At 47.5% G+C, this 18508-nt stretch overlaps 1 protein-coding gene across 2 annotated transcripts in view; it reads left to right on the top strand.

Annotated features, from left to right (window-relative positions):
• Nucleotides 1–18508, top strand: part of slc4a5b (solute carrier family 4 member 5b) — a 46503-nt gene that overhangs the window by 19312 nt on the left and 8683 nt on the right. For both annotated transcript variants that reach the window (XM_031802977.1, XM_031802978.1), the window contains exons 9-20: nucleotides 6310–6467; nucleotides 6558–6645; nucleotides 6900–7054; nucleotides 7917–8042; nucleotides 10496–10670; nucleotides 10917–11050; nucleotides 12698–12878; nucleotides 13032–13122; nucleotides 14023–14054; nucleotides 14306–14497; nucleotides 15182–15295; nucleotides 18313–18474. In XM_031802977.1, coding sequence (XP_031658837.1) covers nucleotides 6310–6467; nucleotides 6558–6645; nucleotides 6900–7054; nucleotides 7917–8042; nucleotides 10496–10670; nucleotides 10917–11050; nucleotides 12698–12878; nucleotides 13032–13122; nucleotides 14023–14054; nucleotides 14306–14497; nucleotides 15182–15295; nucleotides 18313–18474 — 1608 coding nt within the window. The remainder of the gene's footprint in view (nucleotides 1–6309; nucleotides 6468–6557; nucleotides 6646–6899; nucleotides 7055–7916; nucleotides 8043–10495; nucleotides 10671–10916; nucleotides 11051–12697; nucleotides 12879–13031; nucleotides 13123–14022; nucleotides 14055–14305; nucleotides 14498–15181; nucleotides 15296–18312; nucleotides 18475–18508) is intronic.

Below are 18508 nucleotides of genomic sequence, written 5' to 3'. Positions count from 1 at the left end.
GGTGCAAACTACCTGCCATCCAGGACACCTACAACACCTGATGTCACAGGAAGGCCAAAAAGATCATCAAGGACAACAACCACCCAAGCCACTGCTTGTTCACCCCGATACCATCCAGAAGGTGAGGTCAGTACAGGAGACTGAAAAACAGCTTGTATCTCAAGGCCATAAGAATGTTAAACAGCTATCACTAACACAGAGAGGCAGCTGCCTACATACAGACTTGAAATCACTTTAATAAAGTGATGTCACAGCTGGCCGCAACCGGGAGACATATGAGGCGGCGCACAATTGTCCCAGCGTCGTCCAGGTTAGGGAAGGGTTTGGCCGGCCGGGATGTCCTTGTCCCATCGCACTCTAGTGACTCCTGTGGCGGGCCGGGCGCATACTAATAGGTAGTTGTGGAATTGTTAGATTACATGTTAGATATTGCTGCACTGTCGGAACTAGAAGCACAAGCATTTCGCTACACTTGCAATAACATCTGCTAACCATGTGTATGTGACGAACAAAATTTGATTTGATGACGCTACAAGCTTGGCACACCTGTATTTGGGGAGTTTCACCTTTTCTTCTCTGCAGAATCTCTCAAGCTCTGCCAGGTTGGATGGGGAGCGTCGCTGCACAGCTAGTTTCAGGCCTCTCCAGAGATCGGATTCAAGTCCGGGCTCTGGCTGGGCCACTTAAGGACATTAAGAGACTTGTCCCGAAGCAACTCCTGCATTGTCTTGTCCTGTAGGAAGGTGAACCTATGCCCCAGTCTGAGGTCCTGAGTACTCTGTAGCAGATTTTCATCAAGGATTTCTCTGTACTTTGCTCCATTCATCTTTCCCTCGATCCTGACTAGTCTCCCAGTCCCTGCTGCTGAAAAAAATCCCACAGCATGATGCTGCCACCACCATGCTTCACCATACAGATGGTATTGGCCATGTGATGAGTGATGCCTGGTTTCCTCCAGACGTGAAGCTTGGCAATTAGGCCAAAGAGCTCAATCTTGGTTTCATCAGACCAGACCAGAGATGTTTCTCATGGGTCTGAGAGTCCTTTAGGTGCATTTTTGCAAACTCCAAGGGGGCTGTCATGTGCATTTTACTGAGGAGTGGCTCCCATCTGGCCACTCTAACATAAAGGCCTGATTGGTGGGGTGCTGCAGAGATGGTTGTCCTTCTGGAAGGTTCTCCCATCTCCACAGAGGAACTCTGGAGCTCTGTCAGAGTGACCATCGGGTTCTTGGTCACCTCCCTGACCAAGGCCCTTCTCCCCCCGATTGCTCAGTTTGGCCGGGCGGCCAGCTCTAGGAAGAGTCTTGGTGGTTGCAAACTCTTTCCATATAAGAATGATGGGACCTTCAATAATGCAGAAATGTTTTGGTTTCATCACCCAGATCTGTGCCTCGACACAATCCTGACACGAAGCTCAATGGACAATTTCTTCGACCTCAAGGTTGGTTTTTCCTCTGACATGCACTGTCAACTGTGGGACCTCCAAATCATGTCCAATCAATTCAAGTTCCACAAGTGGACTCAAGTCAAGTTTTAGAAACATCTCAAGGATGATCAATGGAAACAAGCTGCACCTGTGCTCAATTTCGAGTCTCATAGCAAAGGGTCTGAATACTTATTTAAATAAGGTATCTGTTTTTTATTTTGTATACATTTGCAAAAATGACAAAAAAACAGTTTTTGCTTTGTCATTATGGGGTATTATGTGTTGATTGATGAGGATTTTTTATTTATTTAATCAAATTTAGAATAAGGCTGTAACGTAACAAAATGTGGATAAAGTGAAGGGGTCTGAATACTTTGTGCAAATGTCTAGTAATTATGTCTAGATACATTTTTAAAGCCCTGGATAGCCAACAGACACTATAAACAGGGTCCCTGTGGGACCACAATAGATTTTCTTTTGTTTTTTGTTTTTTATTTGGGGGGATTTTTTTGGTCCCATCTAGCAGATTGAAAAAATGACTGTTTTAGAGCTAATTTCATGCTATCCTACACATTCTGCAATTAGATTGAGATAACTTTGCCGTTTGAAAGCTCATTTCCTGTAATAAATGGCTTATGACGTGTTTGTTAACGGGCCCAGGATTGAGACCAGAAAAACATATATTATGTTGCCTGTAAAACAGCAACATCACACAACCCATAATATTCTTAGCAAAACATGTTATCTTACTATTTCAAGGTATATTTTGTATAGTTATGTCTTACAAATCTATTATGAGAGAAGAGAAAGTTGGTTAGTTTCAGGGAAAGTTATCTCAATTGAATGAGGAGCTGAGGTCACCAGTGTAAAGGTCAACAACAAACAGATCTGTTTGATCCACCTCGTGGTATCAATAACTTTCGGTGCATATTAATGCATCAACCTAGAGGACTCCAATAATTGAATCAAAGTAATAAAAGTTAGAGCTCACAAATAATACAAACAAATCATACAAATCTAAAACAATCTAATTAAAGACACACCTTGCGGGGGCTGGGCTGCAGGGATGTGTGCTATGTCAGTGACCGAGAGGTTGTGAGTTCAAATCCCAAGTGAGGTAGTCTCCCAATGAATCAGAATATTGCTGGTCTGCAGTGGTGTGAAGTAGTTCAGTAAAAATACTTTAAAGTACTACTTAAGTAGTTTTGGGGGGTGTCTGTGCTTTACTTTACTATTTATATTTTTGACAATTTTTACCATTACTTCACTACATTACTAAAGAAAATAATGTACTTTTTACTCCATACATTTCCCTGACACCCAAAAGTACTTTGAATGCTTAGCAGGACAGGAAGATGGTCCAATTCACAAACTTATCAAGAGAACATCCCTGGTGACCCCTACTGCTTCTGATCTGGCAGACTCCCTAAACACAAATGTTTTGTTTGTAAATTGAGTGTTGGAGTGTGCCCTCGCTATTCCTAAATAAATAAAAACAAGGAAATCGTGCCGTCTGGTTTGTTAATATAAGGAATGTAAAATGATTTATACTTTTACTTATGATACTTACAGTAAGTATATTTTATCATTGACATTTACTTTCGATACTTAAGTATATTTAAAAGAAAATACTTTTAGACTTTTACTCAAGTAGTATTTTACTGGGTGACTTTCACTTTTATTTATTATTTATTATTTACTTTTATTTTATTTTCTATTAAGGTGTCTTTACTTTTACTCAAAGGTCAACTTTTACTCAACTGACAGTTGGGTACTTTTTCCACCACTGCTGGTCTGCAAAACCACGGCCATTATTCTGAATGTAGATTGTGGGAATCCACTCTGGCTGGATTCCAATAGGAATTAAACATCACTTTGTATACCAGTCTCCAGTGTCCAAAACACAATGAAGGTTGGTCACCAGTGAAAACACAATGAAGGTTCATCTGCCAGCATAACCAACTAGACCATGCTAGTCTGCCAGCATAACCAGCTAGACCATGCTAGTCTGCCAGCATAACCAACTAGACCATGCTAGTCTGCCAGCATAACCAACTAGACCATGCTAGTCTGCCAGCATAACCAACTAGACCATGCTAGTCTGCCAGCATAACCAGCTAGACCATGCTAGTCTGCCAGCATAACCAACTAGACCATGCTAGTCTGCCAGCATAACCAGCTAGACCATGCTAGTCTGCCAGCATAACCAGCTAGACCATGCTAGTCTGCCAGCATAACCAGCTAGACCATGCTAGTCTGCCAGCATAACCAACTAGACCATGCTAGTCTGCCAGCATAACCAGCTAGACCATGCTAGTCTGCCAGCATAACCAACTAGACCATGCTAGTCTGCCAGCATAACCAGCTAGACCATGCTAGTCTGCCAGCATAACCAACTAGACCATGCTAGTCTGCCAGCATAACCAGCTAGACCATGCTAGTCTGCCAGCATAACCAACTAGACCATGCTAGTCTGCCAGCATAACCAGCTAGACCATGCTAGTCTGCCAGCATAACCAGCTAGACCATGCTAGTCTGCCAGCATAACCAACTAGACCATGCTAGTCTGCCAGCATAACCAGCTAGACCATGCTAGTCTGCCAGCATAACCAGCTAGACCATGCTAGTCTGACAGCATAACCAACTAGACCATGCTAGTCTGCCAGCATAACCAACTAGACAATGCTAGTCTGCCAGCATAACCAGCTAGACCATGCTAGTCTGCCAGCATAACCAGCTACACCCTGCTGGTCGGCCAGCAGAACCTGTTAGGCCATACTTATCAGACCAGCTCGACCCGCTTGACCAACATCCGACCAGCACTGACCAGCATGGACCAACATAGACCAGCATGCTGGTTTTTTCAGCAGGGTTGTGTGATTTTGTATAAGTGAAGTATGCAGAAGTATTGAGTGGCCAGTGGAGATTGTGTGGGTGTGTGTGTGTAGCAATAATGATCTACAGTACCATTGGAGTGTGTGTACTTGCATCGTGTCCCAGGGATCACATGCGGTGAGTGATCAGCTATAGATATCGACACTGACATAATGATGACATAACTTCAGCTGCAATGCTGTGTGAAAGGACAGTAAAGAAATGCCTTTACATTGTAAATGCTGCTTTACTTTAGCACTATAACAGACAGCTACAATAGCCTTCATTAGGTTTAATGACAATGCCAAGATGCCTTATAATTATTCTGAATCCTGCTCTCTATTTGATCCCTAAATAAATATTTATTGATCCTCGGTCACCTCTTTCTCTCCATTCTCTCTCTCTCTTTCTCTACCATCCTGCCTTCTCTCCATTCAATTCAATTCAATTCAAGGGCTTTATTGGCATGGGAAACATGTGTTAACATTGCCAAAGCAAGTGAGGTAGACAACATACAAAGTGAATATATAAAGTGAAAAACAACAAAAATTAACAGTAAACATTACACATACAGAAGTTAAAACAGTAAAGACATTACAAATGTCATATTATATATATATATACAGTGTTCTAACAATGTACAAATGGCTAAAGGACACAAGATAAAATAAATAAGCATAAATATGGGTTGTATTTACAATGGTGTTTGTTCTTCACTGGTTGCCCTTTTCTCGTGGCAACAGGTCACAAATCTTGCTGCTGTGATGGCACACTGTGGAATTTCACCCAGTAGATATGGGAGTTTTTCAAAATTGGATTTGTTTTCGAATTCTTTGTGGATCTGTGTAATCTGAGGGAAATATGTCTCTCTAATATGATCATACATTGGGCAGGAGGTTAGGAAGTGCAGCTCAGTTTCCACCTCATTTTGTGGGCAGTGAGCACATAGCCTGTCTTCTCTTGAGAGCCATGTCTGCCTACGGCGGCCTTTCTCAATAGCAAGGCTATGCTCACTGAGTCTGTACATAGTCAAGGCTTTCCTTAATTTTGGGTCAGTCACAGTGGTCAGGTATTCTGCCGCTGTGTACTCTCTGTGTAGGGCCAAATAGCATTCTAGTTTGCTCTGTTTTTTTGTTAATTCTTTCCAATGTGTTAAGTAGTTATCTTTTTGTTTTCTCATGATTTGGTTGGGTCTAATTGTGCTGCTGTCCTGGGGCTCTGTAGTGTGTGTTTGTGTTTGTGAACAGAGCCCCAGGACCAGCTTGCTTAGGGGACTCTTCTCCAGGTTCATCTCTCTGTAGGTGATGGCTTTGTTATGGAAGGTCTGTGAATCGCTTCCTTTTAGGTGGTTGTAGAATTTAACAGCTCTTTTCTGGATTTTGATAATTAGTGGGTATTGGCCTAATTCTGCTCTGCATGCATTATTTGGTGTTCTACGTTGTACACGGAGGATATTTTTGCAGAATTCTGCATGCAGAGTCTCAATTTGGTGTTTGTCCCATTTTGTGAAGTCCATTCTCTCTCTCTCTTTCTCTACCATCCTGTCTTCTCTCCATTCTCTCTCTCTCTTTCTCTACCATCCTGCCTTCTCTCCATTCTCTCTCTCTCTTTCTCTACCATTCTGCCTTCTCTCCATTCTCTCTCTCTCTTTCTCTACCATCCTGCCTTCTCTCCATTCTCTCTCTCTCTCTTTCTCTACCATCCTGCCTTCTCTCCATTCTCTCTCTCTCTCTTTCTCTACCATCCTGCCTTCTCTCCATTCTCTCTCTCTCTCTTTCTCTACCATCCTGCCTTCTCTCCATTCTCTCTTTCTCTTTCTCTACCATCCTGCCTTCTCTCCATTCTCTCTTTCTCTTTCTCTACCATCCTGCCTTCTTGCCATTCTCTCTCTCTCTTTCTCTACCATCCTGCCTTCTTGCGATTCTCTCTCTCTCTTTCTCTACCATCCTGCCTTCTCTCCATTCTCTCTCTCTCTTTCTCTACCATCCTGCCTTCTCTCCACTCTAGCTGAAGAACAAGTTCATGAAGAAGATTCCTCGTGATGCCGAGGCATCTAACGTTCTGATTGGAGAAGTGGACTTCCTGGACAAACCATTTGTAGCGTTTGTACGTTTGGCCCAAGCTACCACACTGGGAGGCCTGACCGAGGTCCCCGTACCTACCAGGTGTGTGTGCTCGTGCGTGCATGAGTGTGAGCATGCGTCTGTGTGTGTCCTGCTGCTCTACAGGTGTGTTAATCCCTTGTCTTCTGGCAGGTTTCTGTTTGTCTTGCTTGGTCCTCATGGCAAAGGCAAGTCCTACAACGAGATTGGTCGAGCCATTGCTACGCTCATGGTGGATGACGTAAGAATGACCAAATATTTTTGTGTGCTTAAAAGTTAATTAAGCTGAGCCATAAAAAAGAGTGTTTAGATTCAGGGGGGTTTTCATAACCTCAAGATATGCAGTGGATACTTTACCTCACACACTCAATCAATATGTTACAGCCAGGGCTCTGCAGTTCAACTCTGACCTCTTCATTAACACACACATAAGCACACACACACACTCATAACATCATATGCTGTGTGTAACTGTGTGGTGTGCTGTCTTGTCAGTTGTTTAGTGATGTGGCGTATAAAGCCCGGGACCGTGATGACCTGATCGCTGGGATTGATGAGTTTCTGGATGAGGTCATCGTTCTGCCACCAGGGGAGTGGGACCCCAAAATACGCATCGAGCCCCCCAAGAAAGTCCCCTCTGCCGACATGAGGTACAGAGGATGAACCACCTATCAGATCTATTCATTTGTTCAGTGTAGTTAGTAAGTAAGTTAAGCAATTAGGCAGTCAGGTAAGCAGTTAAGCAGTTAGTTAGTTGGTTAGTTAGGCAATTAGGCAATCAGTTAAGGAGTTAGTTAGTTAGGCAGTTAGGCAGTTAGGCAGTCAGCTAAGGAGTTAGTTAGTTAGTAAGTTAGGCAGTTAGTCAGCTTAGGAGTAAGTTAGTTAGTTAGTTAGTTATTTAGTTAGTTAGTTAGGCAGGTAGGCAGTTAGCCAATCAGTTAAGGAGTTAGTTAGTAAGGCAGTCAGTTAAGGAGTTAGTTAGTTAGGTAGTTAGTTAGGTAGTTAGTTAGGCAGTTAGGCAGTCAGATAGGGAGTTAGTTAGTTAGGCAGTTAGGTAGTTAGTTAGGCAGTAAGGCAGTCAGATAGGGAGTCAGATAGGCAGTTAGGCAGTCAGATAAGGAGTTAGTTAATTAGGCAGTTAGGCAGTCAGATAAGGAGTTAGTTAATTAGGCAGTTAGGCAGTCAGATAAGGAGTTAGTTAATTAGGCAGTTAGGCAGTCAGATAAGGAGTTAGTTAATTAGGCAGTTAGGCAGTCAGATAAGGAGTTAGTTAAGTAGGCAGTTAGGCAGTCAGATAAGGAGTTAGTTAATTAGGCAGTTAGGCAGTCAGTTAGGAAGTTAGTTCGTTAGTTAGTTAGTCAGAAGAGGAGAGGAAGTGAAGGAGGGGAGGGAAGGAAGTGGAAGAAGGAGAAGTGATTGTGTTTGGACTGGGTCAGGGATCTCTTCCCCCTTCCCCTCCCACCACAACTAAAACTTGCTACCCTTCCACCTCCCCCCTCCAACCCCCAACAGGAAGTCTGTGCTGAACCTGAACGAGCTGGGCCAGGTAAACGGGGCGGTCGGGGGGGCAGGAGGAGGAGAGGACGAGGAGATGCCAGCCCCCCACGAGCTGGGAGAGGAACTGCAATTCACTGGCAGGTAAAGGAGAACTGGGAGAACTGGGAGAACTGAGAGAACTGGGAGCGATGGGAGAACTGGGAGAACTGAGAGAACTGGGAGAACTGGGAGCAATGGGAGAACTGGGAGAACTGAGAGAACTGGGAGAACTGGGAGCGATGGGAGAACTGGGAGAACTGAGAGCTGGGAGGACTGGGAGAACTGGGAGCGATGGGAGAACCGGTAGAACTGGAAGAACTGAGAGACCTGGGAGAACTGGCAGCGATGGGAGAACTGGGAGTGATGGGAGAACTGGGAGAACTGGGAGAACTGGGAGCGATGGGAGACCTGGAGAACTGGGAGAACTGGGAGACCTGGAGAACTGGGAGACCTGGAGAACTGGGAGAACTGGGAGACCTGGAGAACTGGGAGAACTGGGAGCGATGGGAGAACTGGGAGACCTGGGAGCAATGGGAGACCTGGGAGCGATGGGAGACCTGGAGAACTGGGAGAACTGGAGAACTGGGAGAACTGGGAGACCTGGAGAACTGGGAGACTGGGAGAACTGGGAGCGATGGGAGAACTGGGTGAACTGGGAGCAATGGGAGAACTGGGAGCGATGGGAGAACTGGGAGAACTGGGAGCGATGGGAGAACTGGGAGAACTGAGAGAACTGGGAGAACTGGGAGAACTGGGAGCGATGGGAGAACTGGGAGAACTGAGAGCTGGGAGGACTGGGAGAACTGGGAGCGATGGGAGAACCGGTAGAACTGGAAGAACTGAGAGACCTGGGAGAACTGGCAGCGATGGGAGAACTGGGAGTGATGGGAGAACTGGGAGAACTGGGAGCGATGGGAGACCTGGAGAACTGGGAGAACTGGGAGACCTGGAGAACTGGGAGACCTGGAGAGCTGGGAGAACTGGGAGGCCTGGAGAACTGGGAGAACTGGGAGCGATGGGAGACCTGGGAGCGATGGGAGACCTGGAGAACTGGGAGACCTGGAGAACTGGGAGCGATGGGAGAACTGGGTGAACTGGGAGCAATGGGAGAACTGGGAGCGATGGGAGAACTGGGAGAACTGGGAGAACTGAGAGAACTGGGAGCGATGGGAGAACTGGGTGAACTGGGAGCAATGGGAGAACTGGGAGCGATGGGTGAACTGGGAGTGATGGGAGAACTGGGAGAACTGGGAGCAATGGGAGAACTGGGAGCAATGGGTGAACTGGGAGTGATGGGAGAACTGGCAGCGATGGGAGAACTGGGAGCGATGAGAGAACTGGGAGAACTGGGAGCGATGGGAGAACTGGGAGAGCTGAGAGAACTGGGAGTGATGGGAGAACTGGTTGAACTGAGAGAACTGGGAGAACTGGAAGAACTGAGAGAACTGGGAACGATGGGAGAACTGGGAGAACTGGGAGCGATAGGAGAACTGGGAGAACTGGCAGCGTTGGGAGAACTGGCAGCGTTGGGAGAACTGGGAGAACTGGGAGCGATGGGAGAACTGGGTGAACTGGGAGCAATGGGAGAACTGGGAGCGATGGGAGAACTGGGAGAACTGAGAGAACTGGGAGCGATGGGAGAACTGGGAGACCTGAGAGAACTGGGAGTGATGGGAGAACTGGTTGAACTGAGAGAACTGGGAGAACTGGAAGAACTGAGAGAACTGGGAACGATGGAAGAACTGGGAGAACTGGGAGCGATAGGAGAACTGGGAGAACTGGGAGAACTGGCAGCGTTGGGAGAACTGGCAGCGTTGGGAGCGATGGGAGAACTGGGAGCGATGGGAGAGATGGGAGAACTGGGAGCGATAGGAGAACTGTGAGAACTGGCAGCGTTGGGAGAACTGGGAGCGATAGGAGAACTGGGAGAACTGGGAGAACTGGGGGCGATGGGAGAACTGGGAGCGATTTGAGAACTGGGAGCGATGGGAGAGGGGCTTTGTGGTGCATTACTCCTGATTTTGTGGATTTTGACTCAGTTCAATGTAAAAGTAGAGTCAGCGATATGACGTAGATCAGTGCCGCCTCTGCCTATTTGCAGACTACGTGCTGCGCGTACTGCCCCCGACAGCTAGGGGGCCCCCGACAAAAACAAAATTACATTTAGGAAGTTTATCAATTATATTGACAAGATGGTTGAGTGACCGCTCTAACAATGGAAATACATGTACACAAAGATGGAAGGCAGACAAGAGGAGACGAGATCAGGTGGGGCCATTCTAGCCAATGAGAAGACAGATACATGTGTGAACAGGCACAACTCCGATATAAAGTTTTTATATTTTAAGTTGCCAAAATGCCACGTGCATCCACTTATAAGATTGCTTTTATAACAACAACAGCGGTGCTGCTTGTGGCAACGGCATTTTGCTGAACCTACCTTTCATACAACTTATTTATCCTTCATTATGCTATCCCTCAAGGGGACTCCAACCCTGACTTCAGAGTCAGAGTCAATGAGAGTGGATGGAGTCACCTCTGTGTGCGTTCCCCAGGTTCTGTGGAGGCCTGTGGCTGGACATTAAGAGGAAGGTTCCGTGGATCCTTAGTGATTTCTCCCAGGGATTCCACATCCAGTCCATCTCTGCTGTGCTGTTCATCTACCTGGGCTGCATCACCAACGCCATCACCTTCGGAGGCCTGCTGGGAGATGCCACAGATAACTACCAGGTACACACACACACACACACACACACACACACACACACACACACACACACACACACACACACACACACACACACACACACACACACACACACACACACACACACACACACACACACACACACACACACACACACACACACACACACCAAAACACACACACCAAAACACACACACACACACACTTGTCTTATCTCCTACTCTCTCTCTCTCTCTCCCCCCCCCCCCCACTCTTGCTCTCTGTGCCAGGGTGTGATGGAGAGTTTCCTAGGTACAGCGTTAGCAGGTACAGTGTTCTGTCTGTTAGGAGGTCAACCTCTCATCATCCTCAGTTCCACTGGACCCATCCTCATCTTTGAGAAACTGCTCTACGAGTTCTGCAAGTGAGCCATACGTGCACACACACGCACACACGCACACACGCACAGTATCTGTCGGATACTTGTTTCATGCACTTTTATTTTATTATTTTATTTTATTTACCCTTTATTAACTAGGAAAGTCAATTAAGAACAAATTCTTATTTACAATGACAACCTACCAAAGGCAAAAGTCCTCATCCGGGGACGGGGGCTGGGGTAAAAAAATACAAAATAAATACAGTATAAATATAGGACAAACCACACACCACAACAACAGAGACAACACTACATAAAGAGAGACCTAAGACAACAACATAGCAAGGCAGCAACACATGACAACACAGCATGTTAGCAACACATGACAACACAGCATGTTAGCAACACAAGATAACAACAACATGGTAGCAACACAACATGATAGCAGCACAAAACATGGTGCAAACATTATTGGGCACAATCAACAGCACAAAGGGCAAGAAAGTAGAGACAACAGTACATCACACAAAGCAGCCACAACTGTCAGTAAGAGCTTCCATGATTGAGTCTTTGAATGAAGAGTGAGATAAAACTGCCCAGTTTGAGTGTTTGTTGCAGCTCGTTCCAGTCTCTAGCTGCAGCTTCCTGAAAAGAGGAGCGACCCAGGGATGTGTGTGCTTTGGGAACCTTTAACAGAATGTGACTGGCAGAATGGGTGTTGTATGTGGAGGATGAGGGCTGCAGTAGATATCTCAGACGGGTTTTTATAAATAAGCGACAGGTATACAGAGATGGATCAATTTACAGAGGAGTATAGAGTGCAGTGATGTGTCCTATAAGGAGCATTGGTGGAAAAACTGATGGCCGAATGATAAAGAACATCTAGCCGCTCGAGAGCACCCTCTATAAATTATGTCTATGTAATCTAGCATGGGTAGGATGGTCATCTGAATCAGGGTTAGTTTGGCAGCTGAGGTGAAAGGAAACCAGCTGAGAGGAAACCAAGTCTAGATTTAACTTTAGCCTGTAGCTTTGATATGTGCTGAGAGAAGGACAGTGCATCGTCTAGCCATAGTCCCAAGTACTTGTATGAGGTGACTACCTCAAGCTCTAAACCCTCAGAGGTAGTAATCACAGCTGTGGGAGGAGGGGCATTCTTCTTACCAAACCACATGACCTTTGTTTTGGAGATGTTCTAAACAAGGTTAAGGGCAGGGAAAGCTTTTTGGACACTAAGAAAGCTTTGTTGTAGAGCATTTAACACAAAATCTGGGGAGGGGCCAGCTGAGTACAAGACTGTATCATCTGGATATAAATAGATGAGAGAGCTTCCTGCTGCCTGAGCTATGTTGTTGATGTAAATTGAGAAGCATGGGGCCTAGGATCGAGCCTTGGGGTACTTGGTGACATGCAGTAGCTGAGACAGCAGACTGTCTGACTTTATACACTGCACTCTTTGAGAGAGGTAGTTAAGTTAACAAACCAGCCCAAAGACCCCTCAGAAACACCAATACTCCTTAGCTGGCCCACAAGAATAGAATTGTCTACCGTATCAAAAGCTTTGGCCAAGTCAATAAAAATAGCAGCACAAGGGAATCAAGGGCAATGGTGACATGATTGAGGACCTTTAAGGTTCCTTAACTTAGTTCCTTTCTTCTGATACTGACTGGTTAGTGTGTATCTGTGTCCCAGGTCTAACACTATAGATTATATGGAGCTGCGTCTGTGGATTGGTCTCCACTCCTGTCTGCAGTGTCTGATCCTGGTCGCCACGGACGCCAGTTACATCATCAAATACATCACGCGCTTCACTGAGGAGGGCTTCTCCAGCCTCATCTCCTTCATCTTCATCTCTGATGCCATTAAGAAGATGGTGGGGTTACACACAGACACACAGACACACAGACACACACACACACACACACACACACACACACACACACACACACACACACACACACACACACACACACACACACACACACACACACAATGTCTTAACTGTCTATGTAATGTGTAACTACAGGTGGGATCCTTCAAGTACTACCCTATCAACCGTGGCTTCAAGCCTGACTACGTTACCTCATACAAGTGTGAATGTATCGCACCAGACCAGGGTGAGCCTTTCTCCTCCTCTCCCTCCTCCTCCAGTCCCTCTCCCTCCTCCTTCTCCCCTTTTTATTCTCCCTCCTCCTTCTACTGTACTTCCTCTCCCTCTCCCTCTCCTTCTCCTCCTCCCCCTCCTTCTACTCTTCCTCCTCTCCCTCATCCTTCTACTGCTCTTCCTCTCCCTCTCCCTCCTCCTTCTCCTCCACTTCCCTTATACTCTTCCTCCTCTCCCTCATCCTTCTACTGCTCTTCCTCTCCCTCCTCCTCTCCCTCCTCATTCTACTGCTCTTCCTCTCCCTCCTCCCCTCTCTCCTCCTCTCTCTCATCCTCTCTCTCCTCCTTCTCCTCCTCTCCCTCACCCTCCTCCTTCTACTGATCCTCCTCTCCCTCCTCATTCTCTTTTGGGAGCTTTACTAGACCTCACACATGAAGTGTACTATTGCCATCTGCAGGACAGTTTAAGGAGTGCACATCCTTGACAGCCCTATAATTTGGTAAGTGTATAAAATACTGTCTGTGTTCTCTTTCCTAACTACTGTAACTGATGTGTGTGCTGTCTGTTTCTGCCTCTCTCTCTGTCTCTCTCTCTGTCTCTCTCTCTGTCTCTCTCTCTCTCTCTGTCTCTCTGTCTATGTCTCTCACTCTCTCTGTCTCTCTCTCTCTGTTTCTGCCTCTGTGTCTCTCTCTGTCTCTGTTTTCTCTCTCTCTGCCTGTCTCTCTCTCTGTTTCTGCCGCTCTATCTATCTCTCGCTGGCTGCTATCTGAGTGAGTATACTTCGACAGCTACAGCATGCTACAAACCTGTCTTGTTACCATGAAACTGGCATCATGTAATCTAGCTGGGGCACCTGACGTCTCTCTATCCCTGTCTCTCTTCCTCTAACAGCCACTGGGTTTGAATGTTTCAGTTCCACTAGCGGACGATAACATGACTGATTTGGTAAGTGGCTTGGGAACTAACAATCTACAGGGACAGTCTGCATGTGGTCCAAATATACTTAACATAGTAGGACTTACCATAGTCACAGGACTTAGTGGCAGGTCTCTACACTAGCAGCCCTGTGCTGTCTGTCCACTTCCATGTCTGCACTACTCTGTATTCTCTCTTCCCTTGTTATTCTACTCTTTCTCTCTATCTCTCTATTCTCTCCACCCCCACCCCACCCCACCCCACCCCACCCCCCTCTGTAGTATAACATAACAGGTCTGGACTGGAGTCAGCTGAGTAAGAAGGAGTGTGTGAAGTATGGCGGCGCCCTGTTGGGAAACACCTGTAAGTACGTCCCTGACCTGGCCCTCATGTCCTTCATCCTGTTCTTCGGGACCTACTCCATGACCGTCTCACTCAAGAAGTTCAAGACCAGCCGGTACTTCCCCACCATGGTGAGACACAGAGGGACATAGAACATGAGACATGGGATGCAGGGGACAGAGGGCATGGGGGACATACGGGACAGAGGACACAGTTGACACAGGGGTACATAGGAGACATGGGACTTGTGGAAACGGGGACACAGGGGGCAGAGGACACGGGGACAGAAGACACAGGGGGACCTTTATGTTTTTTGAGTTTATACTTAACTTCTTCCCTTTTCTTGGCTGCCAACTCCCCCCCCCTCCCTGTCCTTCCTGTCCATGCCCCTCCTCTACCTGTCTGTGCTCCAGTGCCGCTCCCTGATTGGTGATTTCTCGATCATCATCTCAATCCTGGTATTCTGTGGGATAGACTACCTGTTAGGGCTGGAGACGCCCAAACTGCACGTGCTCACTGAAATCAAGGTCCTCTCGTCCCCTCATCCCTCGCTCCATCTCTCCCTCTCTCTCGTTTTTCCTATTTCTCTCCCTCTTTATCTCTTCCTTCTTCCTGAAATGATTAGGAATAAAACGTCACTTTTCAAGTGAGTGATATTGAGACATACTGACACTTTCTTCTCTGTTTTATTTCATCTCTCTCTCCTGGTTGTGTATTTGTTTCGTACCTTTGTCTCTCCATCTCTACCACCCCTCTGTTTGTCTGTCTGTTTCCCTTTTTGTTTCTTGTCTGTCTGTGTGTGTGGGCGGGCCTAGCTGAGGAAGCTGATCAGTGATTTCTCCATCTTCATGTCAATCATGACGTTTGTGGGTCTGGATATGCTTGTAGGGCTGGACACACCCAAACTAATCGTACCCACAGAGTTTAAGGTATTTCTAACCATTAACCCAATATGTGTGTGTGTGTGTGTGTGATTCACAGATGCATGAATTCTGTCATTCAATCTCTGTTTGTAGGTGTATGTGTGTGAGTTGCATGTGTCTTTTTGTCAGATTTAGTGACGCATGTAGTTTTGATTTGACTGTGTAAACTGCATGGTTGATGTGCATGTGTTTAGCACTACACAGGGCTTAGTGAAAGAGGACAACAGTGACTCATTGTGACTCAAATCAAATTCCATTTTAATTGGCACATGCTTCGTAAACAACAGGTGTAGACTGACAGTAAAATTCTTACTTACTGGTCCTTTTCCAATAATTAAAGATAAAGATACATTTTGTTAAATATAAATAGCGGCACGAGGAATACATAGTGAATAGCTAATAACAATAATAAGTCAAAATAAGATGGCAGGGAGCAGCTGTACAACTTTGTGAGGACCTGGTGGCCCGTGACAAATATTTTCAGCCTCCTGAGGAGGAAGAGGCGCTGCCATGGCCTCTTCACAACTGTGTGGGTGTGTGTGGCCCATTTTAATTCCTTAGTGATGTGGACACCGAGGATCTTGAAGCTCTCGACCTGCTCTACTACAGCCCCATCGATCTGGATGGGGGCGTGCTCGGCCCTCCGTTTCCTGTAGTCCACGATCAGCTCCTTTGTCATGCTGACATTGAGGGAGAGGTTGTTGTCCCTATAGGCTGAATAGGCTCATTGTTGTCAGTGATCAGTTCTACCACCGTCGTGTCAACAAACGGTGCTGAAGTCATGCGCAGCCACATAGTCGAGTGTAACGGCTGGCGTGGGGTGAAGAAGGTGAGGACCAAGGTGCAGCGTGGTACATGTTCATCTTTATTTATGAATTGAACACTGAATGAAAAAACAAAAAGAGAATGAACGAAAACGAAACAGTTCTGTCTGGTACAGAATACAAAAACAGAAAACAACTACCCACAAACACAGGTGGGAACAGGCTACCTAAGTATGGTTCTCAATCAGAGACAACGATTGACAGCTGCCTCTGATTGGGAACCATACCAGGCCAAACACAATAAATACAACACACAGAACAAAACATAGAATGCCCACCCCAACTCACGCCCTGACCAAACCAAAACGGAGACATAAAAAAGGAACTAAGGTCAGGACATGACAGTACCCCCAAAGGTGCGGACTCCAGCCGCAAAACCTGAACCTATAGGGAAGGGTCTGGGTGGACATTTCACCGCGGTGGCGGCTCTGGTGCGGGATGTAGACCCCACTCCACCTTAGTCTTGGCCCACTTAGGTGGCGCCTCTGGAGTGGCGACCCTCGCCGCCGACTCCGAACTGGGGACCCTTACCGCGGGCCCCAAACAGGAGTGAGGCTCTGGCGGCGCCGGACAGGCGGGAGACTCTGGCGGTGCCGGACTGACGGGCGGCTCTGGCGCCTCCGGACTGACGGGCGGCTCCGGCAGCTCCAGACTGACGGGCGGCTCCGACAGCTCCGGACTGACGGGCGGCTCCGGCAGCTCCGGACAGACGGGCGGCTCCGGCAGCTCCGGACAGACGGGCGGCTCCGGCAGCTCCGGACTGACGGGCGGCTCCGGCAGCTCCGGACAGGAGGGGAGACATACAGGCGGCCTCCTCCTTGGCCGAGGCACCGGATGCACTGGGCCGTGGAGGCGCACTGGAGGTCTCGAGCAACGAGCCTGCACAACCTGTCCTGGCTGGATACCCCCTGTAGCCCGGCAAGTGCGGAGAGTTGGAACAGGCCGCACTGGGCTGTGCTGGCGAACCGGTGACACCGTGCGTAGAGCTGGTGCCGTATAACCCGGGCCGGGGAGACGCACTGGAGACCAGATGCGCTGAGCCGGCATCATCCCTCCTGGCTCGATGCCCCCTCTAGCCCGGCCGATTCGAGGAGCTGCGATGTAGCACACCGGGCTATGCGTGCGCACTGGGGACACAGTGCGCTTCACCGCATAACACGGTGCCTGCCCGGTCACTCTCTCGCCACGGTAAGCACGGTAGTTGGCTCAGGTCTCCTACCTGACTCCGCCAATCTCCCTGTGTGCCCCCCCTAAAAAAATCCTGGGGCTGCCTCTCATGCACGTTACCTCGAGCCAATTCCTTGTAGTGTCTCTGCTCCACTCTAGCTGCCTCCAGCTCCTCTTTCGGATGGCGATACTCTCCCGGCTGTGCCCAGGGTCCCTTGCCGGCCAATATTTCCTCCCATGTCCAGGAGTCCATTACACGCTGCTTGGTCCTTTGGTGGTGGGTAGTTCTGTAATGGCTGTCATGGGGTGAAGAAGGTGAGGACCAAGGTGCAGTGTGGTACGTGTTCATCTTTATTTATGAATTGAACACTGAATAAAAAAACAACAAAAGAGAATGAACGAAACCGAAACAGTTCTGTCTGGTACAGAATACAAAAACAGAAAACAACTACCCACAAACACAGGTGGGAACAGGCTACCTAAGTATGGATCTCAATCAGAGACAACAATTGACAGCTGCCTCTGATTGGGAACCATACCAGGCCAAACACATAGAAATACAACACACAGAACAAAACAGAATGAAAAACATAGAATGCCCACCCCAACTCACGCCCTGACCAAACCAAAATAGAGACATAAAAAAGGAACTAAAGTCAGGACGTGGCATCGAGGGTGAACAGGGAGTACAGGAGCGGACTAAGGAGGGACCCCCGTGTGGGACCCCCGTGTGGATGGTCATTGTGGTGGATGTGTTGGGGGTGGCCCATCAGGAAGTCCAGGACACAGTTGCATAGGCATTGTTCAGTCCCAGGGTCCTGACTTTCGTGATGAGCTTGCAGGGTGAATAAAGGTTAAATAAATATGTGGACCACTGTGTGTGTGTGTGTGTATGTGTGTGTGTGTGTATGTATGTATGTATGTATGTATGTGTGTGTGTGTGTGTGTGTGTGTGTGTGTGTGTGTGTGTGTGTGTGTGTGTGTGTGTGTGTGTGTGTGTGTGTGTGTGTGTGTGTGTGTGTGCGTGTGTAGCCGACGCGTCCAGACCGTGGCTGGTTGGTGATGCCGTTTGGTAAGAACCCGTGGTGGGTGTACGTGGCCAGCGCCGTTCCTGCTCTCCTGGTCACCATCCTCATCTTCATGGACCAACAGATCAGCGCTGTCATCGTCAACCGCAAAGAGAACAAACTCAAGGTACAGTACGACCGAAATTATAACACAACAGAAC

The sequence above is a fragment of the Oncorhynchus kisutch genome, linkage group LG23 (assembly GCF_002021735.2).
Source record: "Oncorhynchus kisutch isolate 150728-3 linkage group LG23, Okis_V2, whole genome shotgun sequence".
Taxonomy (NCBI): domain Eukaryota; kingdom Metazoa; phylum Chordata; class Actinopteri; order Salmoniformes; family Salmonidae; genus Oncorhynchus; species Oncorhynchus kisutch.
Note: the sequence above shows the minus strand (reverse complement) of the source record. Positions and strands in the feature narration are given on the sequence as shown.